The sequence below is a fragment of the Asparagus officinalis genome, chromosome 1 (genome assembly GCF_001876935.1).
Source record: "Asparagus officinalis chromosome 1, Aspof.V1, whole genome shotgun sequence".
NCBI classification, from domain to species: Eukaryota; Viridiplantae; Streptophyta; class Magnoliopsida; order Asparagales; family Asparagaceae; genus Asparagus; species Asparagus officinalis.
In genome coordinates this window covers 96159717-96172201 of record NC_033794.1, presented here as the reverse complement: position 1 = coordinate 96172201, position 12485 = coordinate 96159717, and the positions used below count along the sequence as shown (strand labels likewise).

Sequence of the window (12485 nt, the reverse complement as noted above, 5' to 3'; positions counted from 1 at the left end):
ATCTTAATGCCTAATATGTACTCTGCCTCTCCTAGATCCTTCATTGAGAAATACTTCTTAAGCCATTCCTTGACTGTCTCCAGCATAGGAATATCATTTCCAATGAGTAATATGTCATCCACATATAGAACCAGGAAGGCCACTTTGCTCCCACTAAACTTCTTGTAAACACATGGCTCTTCTTCGCATCTGATGAAATCAAACTTTTTGACCACTTCATCAAAACGAAGATTCCAACTCCTGGATGCTTGCTTAAGTCCATAGATAGACTTCTTAAGCTTGCATACTTTCCTAGGATTCTCTGGATCCTCAAAACCTTCTGGTTGCATCATGTATACATTTTCTTCTAAATATCCATTTAGAAAAGCGGTCTTGACATCCATTTGCCATATCTCATAATCATAATAAGCGGCAATTGCTAGGATTATCCTAATGGACCTGATCATAACAACCGGTGAGAACGTTTCATCATAGTCAATACCATGAACTTGTCTAAATCCTTTGGCAACTAATCTTGCCTTGTAGACAGAAACATTTCCATCCTTGTCTGTCTTGATCTTGAAGACCCATTTGCATCCAATGGGTTTTACCCCATCAGGCAAATCTATCAAGTCCCATACTTGATTCTCAGACATGGAGTCCATTTCGGATTTCATGGCTTCAAGCCATTTTTCGGAGTCGGGGTTCGCCATTGCTTGTTTATAGGTAGCAGGCTCATCATTCTCTAAAAGTAGAACGTCAATGCTAGCATTCAAGACGAAATCCTCATATCGTCTAGGTTGCCGCCTTGGCCTGTTTGATCTCCAAAGTGGTCCAACAGCTGGAGAGACTTTAGCAGGAGGATTGACCACATCAGTATGTGGGACCTCGGGTGCTTCATCTACCTGAGGAATTGCATCTTGAATATGGGTGGTTTCCCTTTGAGAAGGTACGCCTCCAAAATCAAGTTCCTCTGTGACATCTTCTATGTCCTCATGCTGTAGGGTTTGTTGCTCAGGTTGAATCTCATCAAGCTGAACATTTCTCCCACTTGACTTCTTGGAAAAGAAATCCTTTTCCAAAAAGACACTATCCCGAGCAACAAACACCTTGTTCTCAACGGGATTGTAGAAATTATAACCCCTCGTTTCCTTGGGGTAACCTATAAAGAAGCATTTGTCTGATTTGGGTGCGAGCTTATCAGATAGTAAACGCTTTACATAAGCCTCGCATCCCCAAACCTTCAGAAATGACAAGCTGGGAGGCTTCCCAAACCATATCTCATGTGGTGTCTTGTCAACTGATCGGGACGGAGTCCTGTTTAGTGTGAACGCAGCAGTAGTGAGGGCATAACCCCAAAAGGATGTAGGAAGATCAGCAAAACTCATCATTGAGCGGACCATGTCTAACAATGTCCTGTTTCTCCTCTCAGACACACCATTCAGTTGTGGTGTACCTGGTGGAGTCAGTTGTGTTAGAATACCACAACTCCTCAAATGATGGTCGAATTCTTGGCTCAGATATTCACCCCCTCGATCTGATCGAAGTGCCTTTATCTTCTTGCCTGTTTGTGTCTCAACTTCATGCTGAAATTCTTTGAACTTTTCAAAAGACTCAGATTTATGTTTCATTAGGTAGATATACCCGTATCTACTAAAATCATCAGTAAATGTAATGAAGTATCGATAGCCTCTCCTAGCTTCTATGCTCATAGGTCCACACACATCGGTATGTATGAGAGCTAAGAGCTCAGTAGTCCTTTCACTTGTACCTTTGAAAGGTGACCTTGTCATCTTACCCATTAGACATGATTCACATGTTTCAAATGATTCTAAATCAAATGACTTTAGGCTACCAACTGTTTGGAGTTCCTTCATGCGTTTAATGCTAATGTGGCCTAGGCGACAATGCCATAGATTGGCTTCACTTATGTCATTCGACTTTTGCCGTTTTGTATCAACGTTATAAACTTCAGATTTGAGATCCAATATGTATAATCCACTATTATTCATATGGGCTTGAGCATAAAAGATGTCATTCTTAAAAATAGAAAAACAATCCTTAATGACAAAATTATAACCCTCAAGGTTCAAAACTGAAATTGAAATCAAATTCTTAGTAATAGAAGGAACAAAATAACAATTATAAAGTTCTAAAACCAAGCCAGAAGGTAGCGGTAGACTATAATCTCCAATGGCAAGTGCAGCAACTCTTGCTCCATTTCCAACGCGAAGATCTATCTCACCCTTCTGCAACCGTCTCCTATTTCGTAGTCCCTGCACATTCGAAATAATGTGAGAACCACAACCGGTATCTAATACCCAAGAATTGGAGTTAGTTGATAAGATTTCAATGACGCAAATACCTGAAGCAGAGGCACCCCTCTTCTTATCTTCCAGATATTTGGGGCAGTTTCTCTTCCAGTGCCCCTTAGCCTTGCAGTAGAAGCAGTCATGCTCAGCAGCCACCTTTATTTTAGGTGTGTTTCCCTTAGGTGGAACAACTGTCTTGCCCTTCCCTTGAGACTGTTGCTTCTTCTGTGGCCCTTTCTTAAACCCTTTCCCTTTGTTGACCATAAGAACATCCTTCCTAGGTTCAACCAAGACATTTTGCTCAGCAGTTTTGAGCATAGCATGCAGCTCATTGAGGGTCTTACCCATGGCTCCCATGTGATACATCTGCCTGAAATTGGCAAATCCATCATGTAAGGAATACATGATCATATCTGTAGCCATCTCAACATTGTAGGGGTTCCCAAGTCGAGCCATCCTGTCAAACAGGCCTATCATGTGGAAAACATGTGGCCCCACTGGTTTCCCCTTTTCGAGCTTGCTTTGCAATATGGACTTAAGGGTCTCATACCTCTCAATCCTGGCCTGCTCCTTAAAGAGATCTCTAAGATTTCTCATAATTGTATAGGCATCCTGATCCTCAAACCTCTGTTGAAGACCAGGTTCCATGGCAGCCAGCATGAGGCAAGTAACATTCCTTGACCTCTCGCATATTGTTTTGTGACGTGCCTTATCCTCATCAGATGAGTTGACAATCAGCTCTGGGATGGGTGTTTCTAGGACATCCTCTTGGTTCTCAGACCTGAGAATAATTCTCAGATTTCGTTCCCAATCAAGAAAATTGGTGTCGTTCAACTTGTTTTTCTCAACAATTGAGCGGAGCGTGAATTTGAGGTGTTCAGTAGACATAGTAACTACAAAACAGAAATTGAAATATGCAGATAAATTATGCTTGAAATGCAAAAAACTTTATTTTAGACATGTTCTAAATAACAAGTTATTGCATATTCTACTCAATATAATATTGTCCCTTGTGAGTAAAATAATTCCAAGATCCTATCTTAGATGAAACTTGAGCGTACTAAGGCACTTCCCCAAATCTCATGTAATCAAGGTAAGTAAATGCTTTACTAATTATAACACTTTATAATTCTTGGTTGATGGCCACATCATATGTTAACTCATCCTTATGCCTCAAGATCTAAAACTAAGTCTTTTGGCCTCTTGTTGAGTATAACCATATCAAGGCAGCATGCCCCTATTAGACATACCCGCACTATCCCAAGGTCAAGGAAGGACACCTCGCTAGGGCGAAAACTATCCAACGAATTCCAAGGGCCTCATGGTTATGACATGGAAAGGCATAATCTCAATATTCTTTTAAGGGACTTTTAGCATGTAATGGTTGTCTATATATAAGCGAACTAAATAATATAAATAAACAAGCATTCATGCAAGGCAAGAGATAATAAAAACATTCACATAATGCAATAATAAAAATTTGGATCCTAGTATGGCCCCTAAAGAGATCTAATCTTCAATAGTCTTGACTTTCTGGATCACCATCCTTTAGTCATCATAGGATCTTCTTCTTCTTGTGTTACATAAATTTGAATAAACTTTCTTGCATAAATTTAAATTACAAAAAATACATAACGATACGCAGATCGTGTTTATCTATCCTAATTTGGGCCATACTAGTCACCACATGCAATAATATCATAATATTAAACGTACATGCAATGAAATGTTATTCAAGTAAGACATACAATTTATCCAAATAAAAAGCATAAATAATTAATCATATTAACTATTTAAAATTAGAAATGATTTCTCATTATTTTAATTCAATAAGACTGTGAATGGAATTAATATCTAATATTAATTAGTAATTTGCCAAGAAATAGAATCAAATATTTATGTTAATTCAAAATTAACCAAATAAGATATATATAGATCTTACAGAACAATTAAATCTTTATTTATCAAATAAAATATCAAATATTTTATAAAATAAATCGTATTTATTATGCATTAATCCAAACATATGATCTATGCTTATTGAATCTAAAAAATCATGAACATGCATCAAATTGTAAGATTAAAATTTGATCCAATTAATTTATACAAGAGTCTCTGATACCACTGTAGAAACTTTAGATGCTCTAAGCGGAATTGCAGGAAACGTTTTCCTAACATCTAAACGAAGGATCTATTGCATAAATCAATTAGATTAAGAAAAAGGAAAAACGATTACCTCTTGATGCGTGTTCAAAGCATTCTCTAATGGAGAGATTAAGAGTCTCACTTGAAAACTCCTCTAGTTGATCCACCCGAGCAAAGATCTGGATCCTTAGAAATCAACTGCTAGGTTGAAGATGAAAGGTTTTTGGGAGAGAAAGTAGAAACACTTTCACGTATATAGAGAAAATGGAATTGGATTGGATTTTCTAAAAGAAAAACCACTCTTATTTATAATCCACAAATTAAAGTCATATTTAATTCTATAATTAAATATAATCGACTAATTAAAGTCATATTTAATTCTATAATTAAATATTATCTTGTATAACATTTATAAATAAATTTATCCTTTATTTAACAATAACTCCTAATTATTAATAAACTCTATTTTGAAGTTATATCTTATATAACTTTATATTATATACTTTATATAATAATTCTCCCAATATATCTAGTCCATAAACTCTTAGGGTGTGACCTCGTAGGACCCAATTATAATAGCAATGAACTTTATAACATAAAGTCCATAAATCATAGTTGGCTTCTAACAAAGCACTATGACTACCTAAAATAACCGGATTGTAAATCTCCATTAAATGTCCCATACCATAATTAGTAATTGTACATTCGATTAAAGGACACAATTCCTTCAGATTGCTGTAGCTGGACGCAGTACGGAGAGAAGGAGATCCTAAGAGCTAAACGCCTAAGGTTTGTATTCTTATCACTGACTCGTAAGACAAACGAAGACAAATTAACTTGATCGAAATCTAACAAGAGATAATTGCTTTGGACTCGCGCAGAGGCTATACAGATCCACCCATCGCGAACGCTCAAGACTGCCTAACAATGAAGCAGGTCCAGAAATCTGAAGGCAGTCCGTCAATCTTCAATGTCATCTTCAATGTTGCTTATCGTGGGACCCACCCTTGCAACCACAAGTCACCAAAATTATTTAGCTTTTGACGGATGAAGGAGACGGAGAAAAAGATGTTGGGGTTGGGGGGGGGGACAATTTTGGGTGTGAACATAATAATTTTGAGTGGTTAGGGAGGTGGAAGAAATTTCCTTGCCGGAATTTCAAGAAAAAAGTCTTACTGGTAAACGGGGCTGAAATAAAATATCATACTGTCATCGAAGATGTTTTAAATGCCTTATTGATAACGAGAGGGTCTACTTTAAATACCAATTTGGTATTTTAACATTTCAGATTCCCATAGGATGTTAGTATTTTTTAAAAATTTAGGGTTGTTTATTGTGATTTCAATAGTTTAGGGTGTTTTGTGTAAATTTTAGATTTTTTAAGGTGTGTAAATTTTAGATTTTCAAGGGACTTGTTATAATTTTTGGGGAGTTATTTCGCTTTTTTAAAAATTATATTGAAGCTTTAACTGTCTAATGCTCTTCATATCATCTCGCATTTGGGAATATCTTTATTGAATATGACCATTCTCTCTATAATAATATCACTCCTTTTCGCTGTCATTTCAAGCCTGAAATCTTGATCTTCCTCAATATCTATCACATCTCCCCTTACTCTTTTCTTGATTAAAACCTTCAAAGCTAGTGCACTCTTACCACCATTAGATGTGCTCTCTTCTCCATCATTCTTTTGTTCTCACGTAAGAGTAATGTCACATCACAAACTTTAGGTTTTGCTTCCCCGCAGTTATCGTCTGAATCAATGACTTTGTACAACTTTGGTAGGTAAGATAGTAGGAGTAACACTTGTTCTTCTTCTGTAATCTCCTCATCAATATTCATAAGTTAATAGACTAACTGATTAAAAGGAATTGATGTGGTCTTAGTTAGCAGTATCTTCTTCTAACTTCAATGAATAAAGCTTCATCCTTATTCAAAGTCAGTTTGTCATCAACTTCACCATAAAAACCCCTCTAGCTCGTCCTACAACCCTTTTGAGGTGGTCTCCTGCATAACACTGAACTTGATCTCATGGGAGAGTGTTAAACGAATTGTGTTGACTGCCTTCTTTTGCATGGAACTCCATTCACCATTCTTCAGCTTTTCAAGTTTCTTATCCTTTAAATCTTGATTAAGACCTTGTTGCACTAGAAGATCTTGAACTCTATACTATCATCACATAAATTTTGTCTTGCCGTTGAAAAGTGAAAGCTCAAACTTTGAGCCTGAAGATGTTATCATTTTCTAACCACAACCAAATGAATATCAGTCACTATAGAAGTTGAATTTGTAGAACTAATGCCAAAAATGAACTCAGTGCGTCCGAAAACTCTAGAAACGACTCAAGCATGAACATTAAAATCCGCATCTACAACCCCGATCTAATGACAAATCAATTCGATCTGACCCATAATACGAACCACTGAAGAACAACCTCACACCTAATCTAATCACTTCTCTTTTTCCCGCCAACCGTTGAAAAATGATCTGACCCAAGTCAGTAGGAACCTCCTTAGCTCTCTGTTCTGGCCTCGTGCACTTCAAAGATTCACGAATCCTCTCCTCCTAATAAAAGAAAATTATTCCCAGGTCCTCTAACTTATTCCTATTAGAAGTAGGCCCTCTAAATCATTTTCAAGTTGGGACTTTCTCTTTCTCGCGTGAACCTGATTGAACATTGCCCCACCAACTGAATCGCTACACTTCTGATACTGCTGACCCCCACTTGCCGAAAAAATCCTCCTTGAAGTTCTCTCGCACGCCAATGTCATTCACGGCGTCGTTCGATGCCAACGCCCTCACCAATTGCACTGCTCGAACCTTCACAAACTATTGAACCCTGCTCCATTACCACTTGTTAAAAATTTTATAACTTGTAAAAACTCCAAAAACCACAAATACCCGCAAAAAAGGGGACGCAATATTTAATGTGGAAACATGAAAAAAATCATGGGATCGAAAATAATCCACTAACACCACTAAATTATAATTTTCTGCATGGACAAAGACCGAAATCCTCTCTTTGACAATATCCTTAAACTCAATAAACCCGATTACACCCTCTGTTAAACTCCGACTACAAGAATATTGGCTCTCTTTCTCTACTTCTAAAGCCCCTAGAAATACGATGCATTATTTATAGACATTCTGAGTTGTCCACCAAGTCAACTTGACCTCTAAGAAAACTACTAGAACTGAACTTAGCATTTAAATCCGGATCCAAATTGAAGTTTGAGTCGATACCTTATTGTTTGGATGTCTCTCAGACTAAATAGGTTCTCATCTGGAGGTAAACTGGTCCGCCTCGTTAAAAAACATTTACAATGATAGATATATTAAGTGTGTCATTATGGTCATCATTTGATGCCTATGAGAAGATAAACAATCAATTATGTTTTGTTTGATCATAGGTTTAATTGCATATTAGTTTTTTAAATAATCTTTAATTGCTCCCACAAATCTTATTTTTTGCTTATTAGTCCCCTAGATCTTTAATGTTATTGCCAATTCATCCCTCTAGCTAGTTAGCGTTAATAATGGGGCTTAAATGTAATGGAAGTAGGTAGATTTCCTATGATACCCCATCCATATTAACTCTATCATTTATAAACACTTATCCGATTCATAACGGTTTAATGCCGAAACCCGCTCACTCTAAAACCCACACACATTAAGTCTTTCTACTCCAACGACCCTCTACCTGCCCAAACCCAAATTCGAGCTCATTCCTCCTTTGAGAGAGTCGGAAACATTTGTGGACAATGGATCTTTCAATGACTTGAGATGGAAAAAGGTATATGTTGGACATAAATGTGATTAAATCATAAAGATTAAACATTAAGAGTAGAAGTTTATACCTGAATCCATAGTTAAGACTTGAGTTGGGTTTTGGATCTTCTAATCTTAGGGTTTCTCCCTTGTGGATCTCTTTAGATGGGGATAAGAGAATGATAGTGACTTAACCCTAGATTAGGGACCATAACCCCATACATATAGGTGTTGTACATTTATAATTTGGCCTCTCATTAAATTATAATTACAACATGGTATCTACACATATAACCCATGATTATTTAAATACCCATTAACCCAATTGATTGATCACTTTAAGTGGGTTATCCTTAAAGATAGCAATACACATTGATTAATCATATGTGCCCACAAATAGATTTAATTAGATTTAAATTCAACAATCTCCCACTTGGGCGCCATATGATTCCTTAAATTGTGTATAACATTATGAGCTCAAAATTGCTATCACTGAAAAGGTATATCCGAATAATCTCGTCCATTGACTATATCAATATAGGATCAAAGCGGTATTCGTCACATTTATCGTGACTCGACCCATCAATGGTCACATATACCAATACAATCAAACGACATAGATCAATAATGGATGTGCAGCATGAAAATTACATACAAATGTGAACAGTACATGTCTATTTTTAACTGGTCCTACCCTAAACTTTAGTGAGGTCAACCTAAAACATAATGGAACAGAGTGTCTTAACCGAAGATTTTATTCTGATCAGACAACATAATCAAACATAAAGCATCACAATTACAAACTCCCACTAAACCATGATATCCTAAAACAATACCACATCCATATGAGCAGTGTGCTCATGAAAGACCTTAGGTGGCAATCCTTTAGTAAGAGGATCAGCTATCATGGAGTTTGTCCTAATGTGCTCTATGGATATATGTCCACTCTGTACCCTTTCTTTCATAACCAGGAACTTAATGTCAATATGTTTTGACTTAGTTGAGCTCCTGTTATTGTTGGAATACATTACTACAGATTTATTGTCACAATATAACATTAGCGGTCTTTCTATATTTTTCAGAATGTGCGGTCAGGTGATAAAATTTCGTAGCCATATTCCCTAATTGGAGGCCTCATAGCAAGCTACAAATTCTGCTGTCATAGTGGAGGAAGCTACGAGTGTCTGTTTGATACTTTTTCATGATATAGCTCCTCCTGCTAACATATAAATGTAGCTTGATGTAGAATTTTTGCTATCTTAGCATCCAGCAAAATCAGAATCAGAGTACCCAATGATCTCTAACTGATCTGATTTTCTATATGTGAGCATATGATCTTTTATTTTCTGAAGATACCTCATAACCCTTTTGACTGTTATCCAATGATTCATACCATGGTTGCTTAAGTATCTGCCTAACATCCCAATAATGTACGCAATATCCGAACGCGTACACACCTGAGCATACATTAGACTTCCTACAGTCGAAGCATAAGGAATCTTCTGCATTTCCTGAATTTTAAGGTTGTCTTTAGGGCACTAATTGAGACTAAACTTGTCTCCTTTAGCTATAGGGGTATCTCCTGGTCTGTAGTCTTGCATGCCAAAACTTTTAAGTACTTTATCGATATAGCTCTTTTGTGATAATCCAATAATACCCCGAGAGCAATCTCGATGTATCTGGATTCCTAATATAAAAGAGGCATCCCCAAGATCTTTTATCTCAAAATTATTTGATAGAAATCTCTTGGTTTCGTACAACATGCCTATATCATTAGTGGCAAGCAATATGTCATCGACATACAGAACCAGAAAAATATATTTACTCTCACTGAACTTGTGATATACACAGCCATCAACAATATTCATCTCAAAACCGAACTAGATAATTATTTGTTGAAACTTATAATACCATTGACGAGGAGCTTGCTTGAGTCCATAGATGAATTTCCTTAATTTGCAAACCATATTCTTTGGGTCTCCTGACAAAAAGTTTTCTAGTTGCACTATATAAATTATCTCATCAATGTCGCCATTGAGAAATACAGTCTTAACATCCATCTGATGTAACTCAAGATCATAATGAGCAACAAGTGCCATGATTGTTCTGAAAGAGTCTTTCGATGAAACCGGAGAGAAAGTCTCTGTATAATCAATGTCTTCCTTTTGAGTAAAGCCTTTAGCTACAAGATGTGTCTTATACCTCTCCACATTACCATTTGCATCCCTTTTGGTTTTAAAAATCTATTTACAACCAATTGGTTTTGCACCTTCTGATAATGGGACAAGTTTCCAAACCTTATTGTCTTGCATAGACTTGTACTCTTCATTCATTGTATCAATCCACTATTGAGAGTTAGAACTTTTCATGGCCTGAAGGAAGTTGATTGGATCATCTTCCAACATTCCATTACTTTCCTCATGTTCTTGGAAAAATACAATATAGTCATCCGGAATAGCATTTCTCCTTTCTCTCGTGGATCTCCTTAATGACACTGGTTCTTGAGGTTATTGAGTTTGTTCTTCTGAAACAGGGAGTTATTAAACATTGTCATCTTGAGGTTCCAGATTTACTTCTTGAGCAATAACAAGTATAAGAACCTGAATATTGTCAAAAGTAACTATATGGATTGGATCTGAAGCCAATTTCTTCTCAAAAGTAATGTCTCTAACCTTATTTCTCCCAAACCAAACTCAACATCCTCAAAGAATGTTGTTGTCTCCGTCTCAAGAATATTCCTTAGTGTGGGATCATAAAACTTATAGCCCATTAAGTGTTCAGAATACCCAATAAAGTAGATACTAACTGTTTTGAAGTCTAATTTTTTTTTATTTGGCCTATAAGGCCTTGCCTCAGCTGGACATCCTCAAATATGTAGATGCTTTAAACTGGGCTTTCGACCAGTCTAAAGCTCATAAGGTGTTTTAACAACTACTTTACTTGGTACTCTGTTCAGAATGTAAGCTGTTGTCTTTAGTGTTAGACCCTAGAGGGGGGGGGGGGGGTTAGGGTCTTATGCTAATCTAATCCGATTAAATGCCAATTAAAACTAATTAACAAGTTTATTCTTGCAAGATAGATATACAAAGAGTTATGTGTAAGAATATGCAATATACACAAGGTGATATATCCTATATGATAGAAATATATGCAAGGATATATAAACAATAAGATATATCCTAACAAAGAGATATAGATAATGTATGTGCAAGGATATAAAACTAACACAAGGGTAAATACTCTAAACTAGATGGAGAGCAATATAATCAACAAGCAATATACAAAGACGATATAAGATATGAACATAAAAATAAGTGCGCCAATGCAATCACAAACAAACAATATGATTACGGAGTTCGGTCCCCACGACCTACGTCTCCGCTCCTCACCTCGAGGAGATCTCCACTATCTCAACCGGGTTTTCTACGTTCACCCAAACAACGTTTACACCTCACAATAGAATCACTATGTAATCACACCTCACACACTAAGTGTTGGTCCTAGCCCGTGTCCTCCTCCTCAAGTGCTCGGTTACAACCTCTCCCTAGGTACGTCAACCGACGCCACTCCTCTTGGATTCGACCCCGTCTCTCACCACACACTTCTCTCGGTGTACAAGTGTATTACAAGTGAATCCTCACAATTAAGCACAATATAAATCAATTGATTGTTCTCTAAACAAGGTGAGAACTCAATTAAGCTCACTCTCAATGTCACAAACCCACAACCCTAAATTATACTATGAATGTAAATACAATAAGCTCAATAGGTTGTGTGTGAACAAAGAGTATCAATAAAACAATTAAACTAAACTCAAATATAAATCTAGCTTATGGAAATTATAATCAAAATAATAAATTGCTAGATGAGTTTAGAAACACTTCTCTAAAGATGACAAGAGAGTAGGAGAAGAGTGAATGCTCAAACACCAAAGGATGATCTCCACTTGCTCTTGTGAAATTGAATTCACAAACTCAAACCCTCAATTGCTTAAAAGCTTCTTAAACCAAACTTAAACAAACACTAGACAAGTTTAAACCCTTGTTTAAAAACTTCTTTAAAAACTTCTTTAAAAACTTCTTAATTGACTTGAAAAAGAGAAGCAATAGGGTATATATACCCACAAAAGATCTCAGCCAAAACCCCCGTTAAAAAGACAACAAAGCCCAGCTCAGAGAAAATAGCCGTTGGAAGCAACGGTCTCATTGGCGGTCGACCGAAAATTCTCGCGGTCGACTGCAAGCCAGATCCCAAACTGAGAATCGCGCAGCTTCCCAAATG

At 36.7% G+C, this 12485-nt stretch overlaps 1 protein-coding gene across 1 annotated transcript; it reads right to left on the bottom strand.

The window, feature by feature from the left end:
• On the bottom strand, positions 1331–2662 carry LOC109843379. Its single transcript, XM_020412314.1, has 2 exons — positions 2345–2662; positions 1331–2255 (listed from the first exon to the last, which is right to left on the bottom strand). Exons 1-2 carry the CDS (start codon positions 2655–2657, stop codon positions 2242–2244), a joined length of 327 nt encoding a protein of 108 aa, XP_020267903.1. The 5' UTR covers positions 2658–2662; the 3' UTR covers positions 1331–2241.

Excerpts from the sequence above, each read along its gene's own strand:
- LOC109843379 (XM_020412314.1), bottom strand. The coding sequence starts at position 2,657 with ATGTATCACATGGGAGCCATGGGTAAGACCCTCAATGAGCTGCATGCT.